Source organism: Heliangelus exortis, chromosome 3 (genome assembly GCF_036169615.1).
Source record: "Heliangelus exortis chromosome 3, bHelExo1.hap1, whole genome shotgun sequence".
NCBI classification, from domain to species: Eukaryota; Metazoa; Chordata; class Aves; order Apodiformes; family Trochilidae; genus Heliangelus; species Heliangelus exortis.
In genome coordinates this window covers 52,461,686-52,482,708 of record NC_092424.1, presented here as the reverse complement: position 1 = coordinate 52,482,708, position 21,023 = coordinate 52,461,686, and the positions used below count along the sequence as shown (strand labels likewise).

Below are 21,023 nucleotides of genomic sequence, written 5' to 3'. Positions count from 1 at the left end.
CCCTGACACTTTAGGTGACATGTAGATATCCCAGCACAGAAACTCTGATCCTTTTCTGCAGGACACATGTGTGTCCTGCTCTCCTGTGTGAGGAGAGCTTGCCTCCTGTCATGTAAGGCCTAATAGTGAAACAGAGGTTGTATTACTGCAATCTACAGGGCAGCACTACAATGGGGGGGGGTGTTTCTCCCGTGCAGGGATCTCTTTACTGAAGCTGGACCCACCTAGACCTGCTGTCTCCATTTTTCATGTTTATGTATGCTCACTTCTTAACAAAACAAAACGAACTAAAAAAGTAAAAATAATCAAATTTCTTGGCATAAAACCAAGTATGTAGATGAACCGCTGACTGTCTGAATGCCTTTGTCCTTTCTTCAGTTCATTGCATTTCAAGCATATTGGTGAATTATGTGTGTTTGGTTTGTTTGCCAGTTTTCTAAAGAGTCACAAAATTATATCTAGCTTCAGATGCTTGTAGATCTGAATCCCTGTTGACAAGGAAGAAAGTAGAAATGGGAGCTGTAAAACTTGTCCTGGATGACCTGTGGAAAAAAGGAAAGTTTCTTGACTTTGATTCTTAAAGTAAGCAAAAGTGGAAAGCTATGGCATCCAGAAAGGGGAGGAAGTGCAGTTCTCTTGCCTCTGTTTAATTTCTGTCTGTTTAATTTCACCTCGCATGTTTTGGTCTTTTGAAGCTGTGTTGCATTTATGCAGTAATTCCTTTTTCTCCCCTCATCACTTTGTTCTCTTCCTCTCCTGGCATGGACCTTCTCCAGTCCTCACTGAGGAGGCAGTGAGCAGGGGCTGGTTTCTTTCTCCATGGCATGGTCTCCACATAGTGGTGTTGTGGGAAAGTTCTCTGCATCCATACTGTTGTGCTGTAACATTTCTGTGCAATTTTTGGTCCCTGAATCTCCATAAATAACTCCCTCCCATTCGCTGCACTCTAGCATTGTTGATGTAGAGCTGGAAAAAAGTCATGTGCTGACCAGGGTTCTCTTGTAAATACTGGGGTGTGTGTCTGGTGTGTATTTGCTTAGACAGTCAGCTGTGGTCTTTTGTGCCTGACTTAGCTGATGATTGCTCCAGGCAATAAGATTGCAGCATGTACAGGGATGTGAAGCCACACATACAACCCCCACCTTCTCCTGAAAAATCATAACTTTGGAGGGTAGCTTTTCTTCCAAAAGTACTGACAAGGACTGCTTCTGAAAGTGGCTGCCCTTGGCCTTTAGAATGAAGGATTGCTCTGGGGAGTTCCTGCAGAAATTGGTCAAAATCATACGAATATACACTAAGAATTTATGACTTAAACTTGCAAGGGGGCCTAAGTTTTGGATGGAAACAGAAGGTGATTAATTACTAGTGGCAGTTATTTGGGTCTTAGAATGACTGAAAAGCATAATTTCTTAGGTGGAGGCAATAGGTGTTGCCATTACATAGAGATGGATAAATCTATTTATATACTCCCCTTTCACAGCTGTGAAACAGGCAGTGTATCAGGAGCTTTGATGTCCTCAGGGCAGAAAGGTCTCATTTCTCAAAAGCTTTTTCAGGGATGGTACCTCTAAACTTCTCTGTTTGTTAAATTGTTGGCCTATTAAAAGTGAATTATCATGACATAGGAGGCTTGTTTTTTTCCTTGGTAAATGTGTTTAAAATGAAGTCTTCCACCACCTGACTTGATGTTTTTCAGCTTGTTGGCAGTACAATGCCTGTTGTTAGGAACATGACTGGGAGCTAGAACTGTCTTTCAAACCTGCTTGTGTTTGTAGCATGAAACTCCTTTAAGCTACTAACTGAAGTGAAATGTCCTTTCAGAGATGAAAAGGGAAGTTTTGTGTATGGAGGAGGAAACAAATTCAGTCAGCCACTGCCTGGGTCCAAGGGTGCTGAGTCTCCCAACTCTTTCCTCGATCAGGAGAGTCGAAGGCGAAGGTTTACTATTGCTGATTCAGATCAATTGCCTGGGTACCCCATGGAAACACATATCTTACCAGCCAAGATGAGGGAAAAAACACAGTCCTATGGTGAGTTCATTTCTCTTTCATCATTGCTGATATGATAAACCCTTTAGTTGGCTTGAAATAATTTGTTAGAAAACTCCTCATTATACTTAGTGCATATTAAGGTCAGTCTGTGCAAACTGTGAATGAAATTCCACTTCTGAATTATTTCACTTAAATGATATTATTTCTTTAATGCATGTTGTTCAGCTGGGCTCTGCTGCCATAATTGGCCCTTTCCATGTGTGCTTTGGTTAAAACTTCTGGTCATTATGTCACTGCTGCTGTAAATGAGCAAGAGTGTAGCTGTTCAATCTCAGCACATTGCTTTCTTATATTTCATGGGTGAAAGTATCTTGAAATATTTTTTCCTTCAATTTTAACTGTTTATTGCTGTACTTCTCCCTTTGCTTAATCGTGAAAAGAAAAAATTTAAAAATTAGTTTCCTAAACTTAATATAATTCCACATAACCTTCTCTCTTTCTTCTAGGAAAACCTCGTCCTTTGTCAATGCCTGCTGATGGGAGCTGGATAGGAGCTGCAGAGCCCTTCTCCAGGCCACGAGCACCAGGGAGAAAAGGTAAGGAGGTTTTAGGTCTTGTCTCTCTTTCTCTTTACTTACTTTCCAAAATTTCTTTGGGGTGAGATGGCTGGAAGTGTCTGAATTAAGAATGAAGGATTAAGTGTTTGCATATGGTTAAACTCATCCCACATGACAGCTGCTGGTTTTAGGAGGAATGCTAGTTGATAACTGTGAAATTTGGAAGTCTTTTCAGTGCTAGGACAAACTTCTGTTTTTCTGTCTTAGAAATCTTATGAGTGTTAAAAGTAGGCTATTATGATTAGGGCATTTAGTACTTGTTTCTTTATAGTACAGGTTTAACATTTTGCTCCTACTCTCTCCCCATTCCCCTTCTGCTGCATGTAATATTGATATAAAACTGCTTTTTTTGATAAGTCTTCCTGTTTAGCTCACTGTGAAGGCTGTTGTTAGAAGCAAGCTTGTTCTCAAAACTAAAATTTAGGGTCTTCTAGGAGATGCTTTTTGTTGTGACTGCTTTTAGAAAACAACCTACTCTGCAGCTGTAAAAGAATGAAGAAGAAACAGAAGCTGAAAATGTTGGGTGGGTTTTTTCCATCCCCTCCTTGCTTTTATCTCCTTTAGCCCTTTTGCATCTGAGAGGCTATGAATCCTGTTAGAGAGGGAAATGAGAAAGGATAGCTATTTAGTTTATTTTTGAAAGCAGTCATGAAAGCTGATGTGTAATTTTAGGTAGTATAGAAGCTGAATTGTATTATTTTAATGCAAGAATTGAAGCTAATAACAAGAAACAGCAACCTGGAGAGATATTAAAATCAGGCTAAGTAACAAGTCTAACAGAGTCATCACCAGGTGGCAGGGCTGGGTTTTTTGTGTGCCTGGCTTTTTGTTTGGTTTTGCTTTTGATTTCGTGTTTGCTTTTTGTAACTCTTGAAATGTACATAAGTCCTGCAGGCTTGTATGTAAGCTGTATTGGGTCAAAACAAGGGCTTGTCTAGCCCAGTAGGATGTCTCTAGAAGCAGCCATTGTCAGATGTCTAAGAAAGAGTAAAAGAGAGAAAGAATTGCAAATCAATGATCAAAACCAGGGAAGTGTTTACATCTTTGTCTGTAAAATTAATTCCTATTGTACAGGGTAGTATTCTTAGCTTTTAAGTTAGTCACGGATTACATTCAGATACACATAGATTCAGCTCTGGTCTATCAGCATCCCGAATGATGAGGATCCCGAAAGTGAGATGAGGTTTGTTAGGCCTCACTCATGATAATGGTTTGCATGAAGGTAGCTTGTACTAGAAGTTTGAGTGTGTTTGAATCTGAAATTCAACAGTCACTTGGCATCCTCTGTGTGAATTCTTTTGGTTTTTTTTTTTTAATATGTTGCTTGAAAAACATTAAAGACACAAAAAGCCATAAATCTACTGATAGCTACACAAAATCTGTGTAATTTGAAATGTAACCAGCATCTTTATAAAAACAGAAAATGTCAACGGAGGGTGTTGAAGTCAGCAATAATTGGTTTTCTTCCTTCTGTTTGTGCAGGTGAAGATGTCCTCTGTAGGTACTTCAGTAACGAAAGGATACCCCCAATCATTGAAGAAAGTCCCTCCACACAACACCCCCTCTCAAGGCCAGTGTCTGACAAGCAGTTAGTGAGGGGAACAGATTATATTCGAGGCAGCAGGTGTTTTATGAATACAGACCTCCACAACAGTGCAACAATTCCCTTTCAAGAGGAAGGTGCTAAAAAATCCTCTGTTACATCATCCACAAAATCTTCCTCCGCTGAGCCCTCGCTGCTGGTCAGTTGGATCACAAGACTGAAATTGTTGACTCATTGACTATTGTTCACAGGACTGTTACCAAGTGCCTTTGCTCATCGGTCAGACTTAACTACTTTACAGCTTAACTGATGCATAGTGACTAATGCAGCATTCTTTTCCTGGAGAATCTTACATTGTTGCCTTTTTGTGATTTTTTGATGGATCAGAGTGTTTCATAGTGGGAGGAGGGAAGAATGACAAAGATCAAGTTCCTCTTCCTGGCCAGAAGCTGAGGGCATTTATTTCCTTGGAAACGTGTAAAATTTCAGTGATACAGAAGCCACACATGACCTGAATTATGCACAATTACTCAGAGTAAATCAATGCATTACCATAAAGTTCAGTGCTGCTTCAGTTGTCTAAATGCTCAGAGGCTGGTGTGACTGGCTGGGTATCTTGAGTTTGTAGAGCTCAGGAAAAGTTTTGTTACTCTCCTGACCAGGAAAGAGAAGTAGGAAAATGGCAGTTTAATGCAAATTAGGGGTTCTGTTGCAAGTACTACATGAGATCAACCTTGTGAGGAAGAAGTACTAGTGTTGCCATTCTTTCTCTGATATCCAGAGATCTTAAGAAGTCTTATAGGAAGAGAGTTCTCTTATTCAGAGATCTTAGGAAGTTGGACTAATTTAATTATAAATCAATCCAACCTGATATATAATCCATTTTATTGAAATCACAATACCAGTAAAGAGTGCTGAATAGCTGCAGTGCTCATCCATATCCAAGTGTCTATGGATTGCTACAACACATCAAGGAAATGCATCCGTAGAGGTGGTAAAGAATATCTATATTTTTTTCCTTAATTGTTTAAGAATGATTAGCTGTTAACCAAAGTACACTTCTAAAGACAGTCCTGTTGGACTTATGAGAACTTTTACAGTGGTTCATTTTTTGAATGATATGTTGTTTTTATGAAAAATATGTGGTATGATACATTACAGTTGTAAGACACCTTGCTATTTTCTATATAGCTCTTCCCCCCTCCAGGATTTTAAAGTAGAATTAGGTATTTTGGGAGGAAAATAAAACTTGTTTAACAAACTAAGAGGATATTGAAGAGGTATTGTTTAAAATGGAATGTACATAAGATTGTTAGTAGGCAAACAGTTGTGTTTAAAGTAATTTAAATGTAAAATATAGTTGTGTATATTTTTGACACTTAAAAAGATACAGTGTGTACCTTCCTGTCTGCAGTACTGGGCACAAATTAGTCAAATGAAAAAGAGTTTTTTATCTTCCTTGATAATTACAAGACTAGCTATTTTCATAAATGATGCATTGCCAACAGCCTTTACTCTCTTGGTCTTGCTGAGGAAGAATAATTTGTATTTAATAACAGGTGTGTAAAGAGGGAGGTTAAACACTAGATGCACTTTGGACTAGGGCAGGAGTCATACATGATAATACAAGTGATGTTAAAAACATATTTTAATTCTGGCCATAAAGATGTCTCCTTTCTGCTGCAGCAAGTTAATGCAGTTGTGCTGCAGCCCTGCAGAGACATAGGATGTTAAATTCAGTTCTTAATTATGTTTGATTCTGACTCACTGGTGATTGTGATTGGGACTGGCTTGTAACTTTTTGATCAAACCAGGCTCTGTTATGACTGTCTTGCACCACTCTTCCCCACCTCCATGAGACAGTAGTTTGTCCTAGGGAGCTGGCCAGACACAGCTGCAGTGCAGTTGAATCCTCAACCAGTTTGGTCTCTGCTCTGAGGAGATCACTGAAACTGTAGTGTTGTAGGCACTGTGGTGTAGTCCAGCCCCAAACTGACAAAACTGTTTTAATTTAATCCATGTTGATAACTTTATATCAAAGTTAGAGATGTTGTTGAAGCAAGGCTTAAAAACAGAGTTGTCTCTTGTCTTTAATGTCCTGTTGTCTATGGTTTAAAAATGAATGGGGAAGGATACATTTCGGCATATGCATTCATGCATATTGATGTGGAAGAACCCATGGATACACTTGACTTGTAACCAGGCACAGTATATTTTCAGTATTTTAAGGATACTGAAAAGTTTCCTGCCTTTGGCCAGTTAGGCTGTTTTGAAATTAGATCTAAGATAGTGAAATAGGCTTGCTCTAATTTAACAAGTACATTTAAATCACTGCAGCTATGAGGAAAGAGCAATTTGTAAGCATTTAGGCAGACGAACGCTTTCAAAATTTTTTTTTGTCTTTTTTTGAAAATTGTTGCCTAAATACAAGCTAACTCTTGCTATGTGGAATGGTTATATGTGGTTCTAAGAGGTCACCACTAAGCAAGAATGTTTCTTGGCTCAGGTATGCACAAATAATGTCTAAGTTATTTCTTTACCAAAGAAGGAAGCATGTAGCTCTTATTTCCTTTTCAGTGTTTATTATGAAATGTTAATAATACTAGAAAAGTCCTTCCAAGAGAACTGATAGAGTAGGTCTGGAGATAGGCTTGGTGTTGTATAGAGGACAAGCGTGCAGTTGCCACTGGATGATACAGTGCAATTGGTTGAATTTGCAATTTGGTGCAGATGTGCAGCACCAGCTAATAAAGTCCTATATTTTGTTTCAAAGCAAAGTGAAGTCCCTCACTTCTTGAGCACCAAATGAAGGGGAAAATAGAAGTACCAGAGTAGGAAGAGAAATAAAGGGAAGTTGTGAGAAACTGATAGAAAGCAGACCATTAAGAGCAGATTTTACACTATTCTATAAAAAACGCTCAGACTTTAGATGGTTTGCTTCCCTGCATGACCTCCCTTCCGTAGAAAAGAATAGAGATTAAAATCTCAGCTTTCTGTGTGTCTGTGAACATTAGGCAATACTAACCAGCTGATGTTTAGCAAATAGCAACATGGCACAGATCATTTAACCCCATTCTTACCACTTGGGAAACATCATGAATGTTTTGGGTTGGAAGGGAGCTTGAAGATAATCTGGTTCCAACACGTGCATGTGCAGGGACCCCTCCCACTAGACCAGGTTGCTCAAAGCCCCATCCAATCTCTCCTTGAGCACTTCCAGGGATGGAGCATCTCTGACCAATCTCAGCACCCTCACACTAAAGAATTTCTTTCTAATCTCTAACCTAAATTTACCTTCTCTCAGTTTAAAACCATCCCTTTGTCCTCCTCACCAGCTTTCTTGTAGGCACTGGAAGGCTGCTATAAGGTCTCCTTAGAGCATTCTCTTCTCTAGGCTGAACAATCCCAACTCTCTCAGCCTGTCTTGTAGGAGAGGTGCTCCAGTCCTCTGTTCATCCTCGTGGCCCTCCTCTGGGCTTGCTCCAACAACTCCATGACATTACTGTGTCGAGGGCTCCAAACTGGACACATTACTGCAGGTGAGATCTCACAAAAGAGGAGTAGAGGTGAGAGAATCGCCTTCCTTAACTGGCTGGCCACACGTCTTTTGATGCAGCCCAGGATATGGTTGGATTCTGGGGTGCACGTGCATATAGCTGCAAATGCCTCCAGTGGTTTGGGAGAACAGTTTAAAATGCAGGAAAGAATCATTTTTCTTCTTTACAGTAACAGATTTCATTGGAATTTAGTGTATGGGAAAATGTTAAAAATTCATCTTTTTCAGATTACTTCTATTGCTTTTTAATCTCATTTGTTAGAAGGTCAAATCTGTACACAGGCAATATTTTTCTTGCTTAACCCGAGACAAATATAGGTAACAAGTTAGAAACTGCTATCATACACAAACTTCACTCATCTCTTGCTATTGAAGGTACATGTAAATTTTATAATAAAAACTATGCCTAGGTCAACTTTCCTAATGAGTACAACATATATATTCACATAACCTGCTGTGGTATGGTGTTCCACAATGCTCTGAATACTCTGTCATGAAGGCCAAACAACATGGTTAATTGGAAACCACACAGAAAAAAAAATGTTTTCTTGCATATGTATATATATAGTGATGTTTCAGGAATGTGTAATTCAGAAATATCGAGCAGGCTTCTATTTCAGTCTGTAGAGTATTTGCAAGTCAATACTTTGGGTATTCCTTCGTAAAGAAAGGAATCTCTCTCTTTGTGAGAAAACAAGAAAATAGGATCCAAAATTGAATACTAATGCCTTACAGAGACAGAGTTCAGGGGAATTCTGCATGCCATGTGGTTCCTTTAATATTACAGATAATGAAATTAATCAGTGCTTGAATTCTGGATGACCAACAGAGGTGGATAGGCTACTGTGCGTGTTATACTAGCGTTACACTAATCAATGAACTGATAACCTTTTATTCCCCCTACGCAGGGCTTGTTTCAAAAACAACATACTCCATAAGCTGGCTGCTCATTGAACAGAAAGAGGGGAAAAAAATTAATCTAAAACTTAGCCAAACCAAGAAACAGATGGTGAAGACTAGCTTTATGGTTAAAGGCGATAAAGAATTTTCTTTTTTGCAAAGTATTTTTTTGGTCTAAATCTTATGTCTTTTTCTTATTACATTGCCAACAGGCGGTCTTCACAGACTGCTCTATACCTGCATCCACCTCCTGAGTTGACTGAATTAAAGTTGTTGGTATTTAAGTTATTTCAAAAGTATTTTAAAACTTTTCTGCAAGTTTTACTTACTCAGGAGCCTTTCTGCATTCATTAGACTATTTTTGGAGATTCTTATGCATGATCAGGGCAGCAAGATTCTTCTCTTGAAGAGGGTGAGTATGGGCTTGTGCTTGTGTTTTCTGTACTTATCTAAGTACTTTTTCTGACTTCCACCATACACCCTAGGGCACCACCTCACAGTGTGAGTTAGAAATGCTTGGAAAGAATCATTGGGTCCTTGGGACTGTGTCCTGCTGTACAACTGTGGTTTCATTCCTCTCTTTAGGCTGAGTTTTCCTTTGCACATGCTTGTGAAACACATGCTCTTTGTGGCCATCACATAGAAATATATTTTTGTCTTGTGGCCTGTAAGGTTTTATAATGGACAAGAGCTCTCAATAAAGCCAACAACTTAAACTAAAATGTAGAAAGACTTAGAATGCAGAATGATGAAGCAGGGCCTAGGCTAAACTCTATGGCTGGGTCTGTGTTGTGTTAAACATCCTTTCAGCATTACTGCAGTAACTCTTCAGAGAAAACAACTCACACGAGTGCTTCATGCCCATTTTTTCCTACTGCTCCATTTCTGTGCTGCTGAAATATGAAACTAGGGCCATCACCCAAAGTAGTTATATATAGTTCTAGGCACAGCATTTGAGCTGTAAGATGCATGACAAAAGCAGTCAAGAGCTGCTGTCAATATATAATTTCACTGAATTCCACTGCCTACATTGCTGCTTTATCAGCTTAAAATAGTAACCCCTCTTTATTCTGTCCTCTGCATAATGTGAGCCCAGCTCTCTGGCAAGTGTGCAACCATCAGTTTTGCCTCCTTGTGTGACTACTGGTGAGATTGTATCATTCCCACAGGGCCTCACACATTGGTCCAAAAATTTTGTTAGTTTTGGTTACTCTGGACTCAGTCCAGAAGTGGAAAGTCAAACTTAAAACCAAAATTGTTGGGTCAATATCACTCAGAGTTGGGATTTTTTAATATGTATATATATAAATAAGAAACAGGCAGGAGTTGTCTGTTGCACATACTTTGCCAGTAGAAAGACAAATGAGGATTACATATTTGGTGTAGTAAAAAAAAAAATCCCCGACCTTTGGGTGTCCTCCAGTTCCTGCCAGTGAGAGAAATGTTTGTTTTAGCCTGACACAGAATAGATGTAAACGTTTCTTTTTAAACCTTCCTGTGTGGCCACCTCAGTTGTTGAGAATGATGTAAGCCACTGACTTTGCCCCTTAAGTAGTTATGGAGTTCACCTAATACTTTTTTTTTTTTCTGTGAGAGGGCAGAGGTATATTTTCTTAGGTGATTACGTGATTTTTAAGTGGGTACAGAGATGGAGGACTTAACCATAAAACAGATGCTGGACAACGCTAATTTGCAGGAAAAATCCTTGGGATCAGCTTGTGATAGTGACTTCTTTCCTGGGTTCTGTTGAGGATAAATATTCACCATGCATGGGGGCAGTTGGCAGCAGCCAAAGAGCTGGAGGATGACCAGATCTCATTTAAAGTGCTACATTCAGCAAAGTGCTCTAGTTGCTTAGGATTTTGGTGGGTTTGGGGTTTGTGGTGGTTAGGTTTTTGGTTTTGTTTGTTGGTTTGTTTTGTTGGTGTGTTTCTTCTGTAAGTGTAGCCCTCCCTCAGGACAAATAAGCCACAGTAGGATGTTGGAAGGTACCAGAGAGATCCCCATGAAGCAGCAGCCTGTGCTTCCTGCTGGCACTCAGCTGACACGCATTTGGAAGTATTCCAGGAGTGCCTTTGCAGGTAAATATGATTCAGACCCTTGTGACCTTTGCTTGAAGGCTTTTTTGTTTGGGAAATACTGAGAGCCACAGTCTAAACTGATACATATATTTAATGGCTTTTCCAAGTAACTGCATTCTTCTCAGTACTACTTATTAATGTATTTCCTCCTTCTGTCCCCCCCTTAGTTGTTTCCAGTGCAATTGCTTCTAATGAAATTGGAAATCATATTTCCAATGAAAGTGTTAATAATGCCAAGACAAATAGGCCACAAAATTTGACCTGTAAACTGCAAAAAAAAAACCCAACACAAAAACTGACCACAAAAGCCCCCAAACCAAACCACCCAAAGCGCAGGAAGAAATGTTTGATTTGTTTTCGTGGGTTTTTTTCCTACTTTATGAATACAAACTCAGTGAATCATAAAAATAATTAAACTGGATTTTTACCCCGGTGAAATTATCAGCCACTTCAGTGGATACATCTTGGAGGATTTATTTGGTGTCATTACATGGTAGTAGGAGGTGAGGACAGTAGTTCAGGTGTTGTAGGTCCTTGAAGAGCAACTGTGGTGGTGAAATGTCCCTCCACAGAACTTGAACAAAGGTTTTCTTAAGCATAATTCAATTCCAGATGCATCTGGCTTTCCCATGCTCACTAAATGTCTCAATGAACACACAGAAATCTTCATATTTCTGACACCTGGCACAGCTCTTGGCCACCTGCTTGTGGTGGGAATTTGGTATAAGTTGCTGTGAGTGAGTGGGATGAGTACAAGATAACTGATCTCTAAAATTAATTATTTCCCTTTCCCTATTTCATTCTTCCCCTCTGACCTACTCTTTCCTACATTAAGGACAATGGGCTTTCCAGGATTCTCTTGCACAAACAGCTATAAAGCTTTTAACATTCATAGCATAATTTGGTTTGTTTTGTTGTCCAAGAGAATTTTAGCCAGAGCTTTCCAGTAAAAATAGCACTGCAGGCAAGACAGTATTTCTAAGCCTTTTATTCACATAAGAATTCCTCTCTGCTTAGTAAGCTGTCTGCTTGGACTCTGCTTTTAAACTGCTTAGACCACCCCAGGCAATCTTTGGCTGTCCAAACACAACTTCTTATAACTGGTAAGGAAGAGAGGTTTGCTTTTTCTCTTCACTCTGGAGTTTTGCAATGCTGAATGGGTGGAGAGATCGGTGTAGATCTAGAGCCCTGCTGCCTTTTTCCCACCTGCACTTTCCCTGTTTTTAGAGTTTTTGCTTGGAAGACAGAAGAGACAGTGGTTTCCCCTCCCTTTCTTTCTCTCAGAAGCTGAGTGACAGGCCTAAAAATTCAGCTAAAAATTCTTTAAAGCTTAAAGTTTAGCTCAAATAAAAATATAAATGTAGAAAGTTTTTGGTTGCAGGAGAGGTGAGTAATTGTTCAGGTATTTTTTAGAAGTAATAAAGACAGTAAGTACAGCTGTTTAGGAATTTAGGATCAGATGTAGCTAATTGCTTCCCAGTCAGAAGGTTTGCTTGGGATGCTGCAGATGTGGCTGGGCATTAACCCTTCAGGCAGCAGCTCACTGGTTAGCTCCAGGGCTCTATCTCCTGCTGTCATGCAGGGACTGTTCTGAGGCTTTTTTAAAGGAATGGGCTGGATTTTTATTAGCAGCATCTGCATTGACAGGTTCTTTCTGCCCTGTAGTCAAATAGAGGGCTTCCTTCCTCTTCCAGTGGGGGATTTTCATGAGCTGGAAGGCAGGTGAGCCTCCCTGCAGGGGTGAGCATAGACCTGTCCACATGAGTGGTGCCATCTCCTGTGGTGAGCAACCTGCACTTGGTTGCTGTGACAGTGGTCTCAATGAGTTGAAGGTCAAAACTAACCCTTGTGTATATGTAAACAGTGAAAGAATCTGAGACCAGAAAGCTTAAAATCTGGGTTGAAAGGCTAATGTGGTAAGATACATGAGTTGTTCTTTGACTTGCAAGGTTTGTTATCCAGTTTGGAGGGATGATGCATCCCAAAGCACAGTGTTAATGCACAGGTAATGGGAGCGAGCCATTATTTAGAAGAAAAAAAAGAACAGGCAACATAGAAGCTCCCTGTATGGCACGAGTGGGATTCACCTAGTGCTGCACAGAAAGGTCTTGATTATGTAGAAGTGGGGAAGTAAGGTGGAGTTTTCTAGAGGAGACTGCAGAGCAAGGCACTGAGGAAAATAGCTGAGGGTGCTCAGGTATGGGTGAGCCCAGCCACCAGAAATTTAACTTGCTACTGACTGGAGTTTACTGTTGTGCTTGGGATGGATATGGTCTGTGTGTTGGGGAATAAGTCCTCTAGCAGGATGTGGTAGAGGTTTTCAGTATTGTGCCTCGTTTTCCAAGTGGTTGACCTAAGAGGGGGGAGTATAATGGGAAGCAGTGATGAGAAGTATTCCTGTTGCTATCAAGAAATTTCAGGGAATGAAAACACCACCACCAGAAATTTGAAGCTCAGACAACATGAACCACCTCTGTCAACTGAAGCACATGGCACCTCCCACAGCTCATTCCTGCAAATGTGGATTTTTTTTTTTTTATCTACTTTCCAATGAAGTATTTGATGTGGTTTCAAAATGTGGAAGATTTTGGGCACCCTCTGGTGTCACACAGTGTTTGCTGCTCAACGAGCAGAGTGAGATTCCAGACATCTTGGTGAGGGAGGATGAGTCTGTCAGTGTTAACTTCGGGCAGGAGCAACAATGTGAGAGTTGCATCAACCAATTCGATGCAAGCTGTTTGGGGTGGATATATATAACATGTCTGCATCTTAGAACTAAGTGGAAGTCAGACATAAAAAAGCACAAACAAAAGCCAGTAGTGGAAGAAGAGATGCGGGCAAACCATGGGTCTCTAGTTGCTTTCAGAATACCCTCACCTATTTTGCCACCCCTAAGACAAAATCCCATGTGGTGGCCTAATGGAAAGTAACACATTGGGTGACCCCAAATATCTCCTTCTGTTGATCAAAGCAATATTTCTGTTGTTTTTCTGTAGGTCTTGAGGATTTGACCAGTCCATTATATGTGTTGCTGTCTTCTACCTGTGCTTAAGGAAGGTGACTTGGGGTGGCATGGGTACTACATGTGCACTTGGACAACAGTTTTGTGTTCCTCTGGATGACTCCAGTTTGTCTGTCCTCACTGAGCATCCTGAACATGTTCTGCACTTGTGCCCCTGCAGAAGGCAGTGTTGTGTTTGACCTGTTTGTGCTGCTTTTGTTCTCTAGGATAAATAAACATTTCTCCTGCTAAGCAAACAGGGCTTGTCTGGCCCGAGGTTCTGTCCAAGGCAGCATTAGGTCTGATTCTTCTTTTTATTTTTTATGTCAAATTTGTGGTTTATTGGAGCTGTTCATAATTAGTGGTTTCACAAATGAAATTAAAAATAGGATCTTGTTAATGAAGAGGATCCAAGTAAAAATTTGAACAAATGTAAAAACACCAAGGAAATTGGAGAAGTAAAAACAGGCACAGTTTCTTCATCTTAGAGCAGTACTAAAACAAAAATACAGCAAGTATATGTGTATGTGGTTTGCATTTGTTTGCTTTTTTTTTTTTTTTTAATTCTCAGGCTACTGTTTGGATACTTTTAATATGACTTTTTCTGCAAGTTTTTACACAGTGAGAATGTCTTGAAATTTCAAAATGTAGCTTCACATAACTTGCCATGAAGCTGCTGCTCGTTATGCTGTTGTATCTGGGGGAGCAAACTGATTGCAGCCTCTGGCTTTTCTGTTCCTTCCCAACCCTCCCACCCTAAAGCCAAGGCACATCACATCAGGTGACTTTCAAAATTATGAGCTCATTGCTAGATCCTCTTTTCACTGCCTTGTTTGATGCAACTTTTGAGAACAATATAAAATGGATTTTTAAAGGATGGAGATACTGCAGTACATAAGCACGGGTAGATGTAATTTATTAATAACTTTAAGAACTGGAGCTGTTTTAAGGTAGTGGATACACTGTTGTATTTTAGATGAAAAGTTGTTCTTCAAATAGAAATTGTATTGATATGTACTGGGACTATTAATCATGCATTTGATTCAGAAATGCACAAAGCAGCATTTGTGTGCAGCTTCAGTAAAGTTCACATGGAAAAGCTGAATCGTCCAAACCATCTGAATGCTGCACACTATTGGGCGGTTGTTTTCTTCAGCAGGCAGCTGGTGATTTCTCTTCCTGTATTCGGAGTGGGGGGAAGGGAAGGTAGAAAAGGAAGATGAGAAGTCTCTGTAGGGAGGGAGCCCTCTTGGTTCATATGTGCAAAGTTCATTGTTTTCCTGAGAGATCTCTAGGTTTGTGGTAAGTTAAATCTATTCAGAGGATTGAAAAGGTGATCTTTCTTACAAGTAGGTTATAAAGTGGTTTTTTCTTATAAAATATAATGCTTTATGTGTTTTTCAAGCTTGATTTGTTTAGTGTAAGTTATATTTCAAGCAGTGCTTCATGGGGAGGACGTGGGAGTTGTGCTAGGGCTGGGGATGCTTTGGGTGGCTTCTGCATTTGCTTCTCCTCTCTCAAAATCAGGGTAGCTGTGAGATTTGTTGCTTCTCCATTGCAGTAAAATGGCAACTCCACTTACCTCTTGTGCTGCCTATGTTGAACACCTAATACTTAATTTAATTTTTTACCTATGTAAACTCAGTGGTAACAGGGAACTGTTTAAAGACAAGAAAGCTTCCAGTTAAGGAGTGGGACACATAGTTGATCAGGTTAAGATGGGGAGCAGTTGTTTTACAGCCACAACAGCCCCTGGCCCCCTGCTTCCTGCAAATATAACATCTTTAATTTTCCTCATATAGGCTGTAATCTAGTTTTCTGTGGAATACTACGTTTAGTTGACCTTGGAAAAGAAGTTAACTGTTTTTTATACTCCATCCCTTTATTACAGCATGTCTTCTCTATTTAGATAGTAATTTTTTCTTTTGTAGCAAGCCATAGCTTACAGTTGCAACTTGCTGAGCATGCTGGGTCAGTGATTTAATTGGCTTCTACACACTTTCATGCTATATAGTGACAATACAACTCAAAAGGCCTAAAGAGCAGCAGCAAGAGACTGGGATTGGAACGGCAGAAGCAACATAAAGGAGCTCTGCTCAGAGGTTTGTTGGCTCAATTTTTCTTTTTTTTTTTTCCCCCAAGCTGAAGAGGGAGGCAAGAGGCATTCAGATTTTCTTTTAATTCTGTAACAACCTCTGTGACTGTCAGTATGAATAATAATCTTCCCCCCAAATTATGGTAAAATGCTTATATTTTTAACACAGAACAGAAAAAAGGCTCAGGGAAGAGTCTCTCATTGACTACGCTAGGAGAGGGCACTTTCATTCCTTTTGATGACTGTAATTTTAGGGCTGGCAGTGGGAGTCATATAACCTGAAGTATTCTTCTGCAGCAACTATTTCTAATGAGGGGGCAACAGCCTCCTTAGGTATCTTTGTTTAGAAAACATTTCCCTTAAGGAGATATTTAATAACATTATATTGCATAGGCTTAAGAAAATATGACTGAATTGTTGTCATAAGAACAAGCATGATAAAGATTTATATAAGAAATGTATACATCAAGAGACAGTAGGCTTAAATTACAACATAAAGTTTGAAGCTGGCAGAACAATTTAAATTCAAGGAGAATTAAGCACAGGTTTAGGCTGCTGAAGAAATCTGTGGAACCTCCATTATGTGGTGTCTTTAAGAACAGGTTAGGCAGCCTATGTCAGGGATAGCCCAAGTATAATGACCCTTCTGGAAGGGACATATTTAATGACCTATTGATGTCTCTTTCTGACTTTATGAATCTCTGCAGATGTGAGTGGGTCCTATATAATTGCTTCCTGGTAGAGGTCATCAAGTGTTTTCAGGTTGTTCTGGATAAAAACCACCAAATGCACTTCAAATAATGATAACCATAGTGAAGTTTTGAGCTTTAAAGGAGCCTGAGGCAATCAAGTTAATTCATGAGATGATTCAATTCAGTGGAAAAACAACAGCCAGTACAGTGGAAATCAATACCTTTGTAAATTTGCAGTTGTATAAAATAAAATAATCATCTTCTGCAATTATCATTGTCATTCCTTCAGTCAAGACACCTGGAGAACATTGGAAAAACAGTCATTTAATTTGAGGAACTGCATTTTATCTGGCTTAATGAAAAGAAAGTATTACAGACTGCTTTAACAGTTTTTGAGTCTTCAAAAGAGGGTATATTGGTAGCTCTAGAAAGCATTTTAGTCTTTGAAAACCAAACCAAAAAAACCTAAAAAAAATCTGTTCTTCTCTATCACTTCCTTTGATGTGATAGAGTTGAAAGACCTTCCCTGCCCCGCTCCCATTCCTCTTGTAATCCTTAATTTTTACAAAGGAAAATAACTTGCAGGTAGGCATGGTAACTCAGTGCTTATGGAAGTAGTTTGTTTCCATGTAAAAGATTATTGTTAAAAAAAGCTGTGAAGCAAAACCAAAATAACCACCCTCATCTTCTTTCAACCAGTTGGGTTGCCCAGGGATAGGAGCTTTGTGGGGAGACACAGTGATGGCATTATTACTGAGAAATTAATTTCCCACACAGAGCAAGTCATCAGTGGCCAGTCTCCAGAAAGCAGCACAAGATGCCTTGAATATTTTGGCATGCAAGTCTGTAGAAAACTCCAAAGAGAGGGAAGTGAAAGAATGGTGGCGAGTCTCTTGCAAGCCAATTTAGAGATATGGAACTTCATCTGCACGAGTCCTACATCTCTCTTTAGCAGAAAGCATGGTGGGAAGTGAGACAGACTGTCTTTCCTACTACTGAAAAGAATGAGCCCTCTGATTTTCCATGTCATCACTGAACATGGTCTGGTCTGCTGTCTTATCTCTTCTATGAGCTATTAATTCTTTCCACAAGTAACACATAATCTTCTTCATGCCTGTCACTATAACCCTCACTGAAATTCGATGCACATGTAAAGGCAGTAGTTATTTTTGGAAGCAATAGATGAGTCTGTGTTTCAGATTCAAAGATATGTTCTTGGGCAAGCTTTCAGATAATCCATTTATATGCAATTAAACTGCTTTGAAGATGTGAAGTGCTGTGTTACTGATAAATACTGATTAGTCATGCAAACAAATGGAAATGTTTTAATTAGGGCAATTTCAACATGACTCGTACTGTGGAAAAGAACCTATATAAACATATTTAGTAGCTAGTTTATTAGTGGGAACAACCTATGATTAAGGGTGTTGTGTTTTAATTTTGGAGCAAAGGGGGTGGGGAAAAATATACATAGTAAAGTAGCAATGCAAGAGAACAATAATCTGATAAACTAAAACCCAATAACTAATAGCCTCTGTTTTTCAAAGTATGTAGAAAACTACATATGAAATGTGTGTCTTTTCATCTCTGCTTGAACCACTGTACAGCTTGGAGTAGGCTGAGGGTGCCTTGATGTGTACTGCCTGAAATGTGGCAACTTTGCCAGCTGGTCACTGTTTGAGTTTACCCATATGTCCTATAGTGTTACAGTAGTTTTGTTCTATGATTTACCACCATTTTCTGCCTTCTTCCTTGCAAAGGCTTTTTTTCTGGGTGGTCTGCCAGCATTCTGACTGACAATAACAGTAAGAGCCTGGAGCATTCACCCTAAGGCCTTGTGGTGTTATGTAGGAGATGTGTGTCAAATGTTGCAGGGTCATTTTATATCTACTTCATAGTCATTTTTGCATATGTGTACAATTACATGTAAAGTGAATAGAAATAGAGGGCCAGGATAAAGGTATTGTGTTGCTCTATAAATGTTCAGGAAAGCTTTGAGGAGTTAGAGCCTGATCCTTCATGTTCTTGCATGTGATTGCACCCTAGGCTTTTGCTTCTCCTGAAAAACAGGATCTGGTATCTCTGTGATGGGGAATGGAGCAGGATATCAGACTAATATTGTTGATATGTGTGTGTTTATCACCTTTGACAGTATATCTAGGTGATGTAAGTGACAAATATCAGGTGGACTGTGGGAATAAGTTCATGAAATTATGTGTTGTCTTTTTGGCTTTGTGACAGGATTTGTTTATAGTAGGGTGTGCTAGAGTTCAATTAACATCCAGCTAAAAATCAGAAGCAAAGCATCATAAAGACTATGTAGTGCCTCAATTCAGTGTAGTGTCTGCCAGTCAGTCACAAGACTCGTAGTCTGTTTACATTAAGCCTTTACATTTTATTCATAAATTAAAGTGAATCTTCCAGTCTGACTTCCTAGTTTCAGGGGAGTTTGCCTGAGCTTTATATAAGCGCATTTATATGTTTGTATGTGTATGTATATATAAACATATATTTTTGAATCTTGCCCAAATTTAAGCTACTTATCTATAACATTTTTAGAGGTGGAATTGCAAGACTTGTCAGCTCTGTATTTCTGAGTCACTTTCACCTTTGCTGCAACCCTCCCCAAAGGACTTAGGCTAAAAATCTATAGGAAAAGCACACAGATCTCCCAGTTGTATCATGGTGCTGTCCCCACAGCAAGCTCCCTTTACTTAGGAAGGGAATAAAAGAAGGCTCAAGTGAAAGGTCTGATGATGCACCTCGTGTGTGACTTGCAACTTTACACCTGTATGAGAGGTATATTCATCTCACTTTCTTTTTTCATTTAAACTGAGAATATACAATAAATTTTTACAATTATTGAGGCTGCGATGCTTACTGAATAGGTATTTCAGTCTTTTTATGGCTGTCTACACAAAGGTCAGTGCAAAATATCTTGTTAATCATTGCTATTCTCTTTCTAGTGTACAGGTTACACTCCAAGTGCAGCTGTGTTTGTCTCTACCTTAAAAAGAGGTCATATTGACATTTAGAGCTGTGCTTTGAAAAAACTACTGTGACTTCATGACCTTTGTAAAACTGGTAATTCTCTGCTTTTTAAATAGGAACTTTCACTTGAGGAATTTACAACAGATTCTCCACTCAGTCCTGCACACTTAGATCCTGGCTTTGTTCCAGATTGTAGAAACTACATTTGTAATTGCCTTATTTACAAGGCAGATTTTCCCCACCTTGCTTGCTTTTGCTTAACTTGACAGATTGTAGACTATCAGGCGCCACTTAACCTTTTTTTCTTTTTTCTTTTTTTTTTTTTTTTTTCTTTTTCTTTTTTTTTTTAAAGATTTTTTTGGAAAAAAAAAAAAAGCTGGTGTGGTTTTTTTTTGGCTTTAAAGTCTATTTGTTCTATTTAGACATGCCATCATGTTCCCTGTGCCTTCTCACTGCCCCAAAGAGCTTATCTTCAGTACCTGCTTCCCAATGACCCTACCAGGTGGTCCTGGGCTCAGCATTTTCTTTAGGAAGAGATAGTTGATGGGTGAGAGCAGGTGAAGTCCAGAGTTTCTTTTGAGATCAACAGGCTGTAAGAAAAGTCCCAAACAAGCTGATAGTCCTTCTGGGGTCTGTGGTTTCCACTGGATTCCTCCCACTGAGGGGGAAAGGGCTTCAGCAGCACTAGGTCCAACCCATGACAGTGGAGGTGGAAGAGGAATGGTCCTCCTCTGTGCCATGCTAGACTGAACTATGTCTGGAGGAGCCAGGGTGTCTGTCTGATTATCTTGTTACGCCAGGAGCACTGGGTGTTGCTGAAGATCCCCGAGGAGGATTGTAGATTAGAGCAAAGAGGAGGATCCTGCACCCTACATGAAACATGATGTCTGCAGAGTCCACCCTCACAGCACCGTCATCATGCGAGGTAGAAGCAGGCACAGTGTGGTAGCACCACTGAACCTCATGGCTCCTTACCCCTCCAAGATTGGCACCTTCTCCTCACTGGTGTCCTGAGGCATTTGTGCCTGTGGTTTTAGTCAGAAGGCCTACGGCTGAGGAAGATCTTTCTCTTGGATACGGTATTCTGGTGCTTGCATGCTGGAGCCTCCTCACCCTGCTCCCTTCACAGAGCATGTGACAACATTAGAGGGACAGCTGAAGAGATCTGCTGCTTTTCTGCAAACTGCATCATCTTAAGTGGGCAACCCTGGCAGATCCTACATCAGCCCAGGATGGTTTTGGACAAGACGGGAACTTTTGCGTGAGTGTGCAAACAGTGACCACCAAAATGTGTTTTACTTATACAGCATATTGTCTATTGCTCTGTGTAGATAAATTTCAAAAGGATACATGCAAAAGTCTAGCCTTCCCCTGGCATTTCTGACAGGGTTTTGTTACTGTATTATATATAACTTTTTTCAACTACCACTGTGTGAACAGATGACACTTGCAGTCTGACTGGTTGGGCAGGCAGGCTTTTATCTGCATGACTGCTGTAGAAGAGCACAACAGTGCTGAACTAGCTGGGTTGCTGAGGAGGTGTCAGTGGTGACTAG

The 21,023-nt window shown here is 39.8% G+C and overlaps 1 protein-coding gene across 4 annotated transcripts in view; it reads left to right on the top strand.

Annotated features, from left to right (window-relative positions):
- CNKSR3 (CNKSR family member 3) overlaps positions 1-6,928 on the top strand; it is a 59,086-nt gene extending 52,158 nt beyond the window's left edge. For all 4 annotated transcript variants that reach the window (XM_071740603.1, XM_071740604.1, XM_071740606.1 and 1 more), the window contains 3 exons: positions 1,822-2,030; positions 2,498-2,587; positions 4,091-6,928. In XM_071740603.1, the coding sequence (XP_071596704.1) occupies positions 1,822-2,030; positions 2,498-2,587; positions 4,091-4,389 (598 nt within the window). In that variant the 3' untranslated portion in view covers positions 4,390-6,928. The remainder of the gene's footprint in view (positions 1-1,821; positions 2,031-2,497; positions 2,588-4,090) is intronic.
- The last annotated feature ends 14,095 nt before the right edge of the window (positions 6,929-21,023 follow it).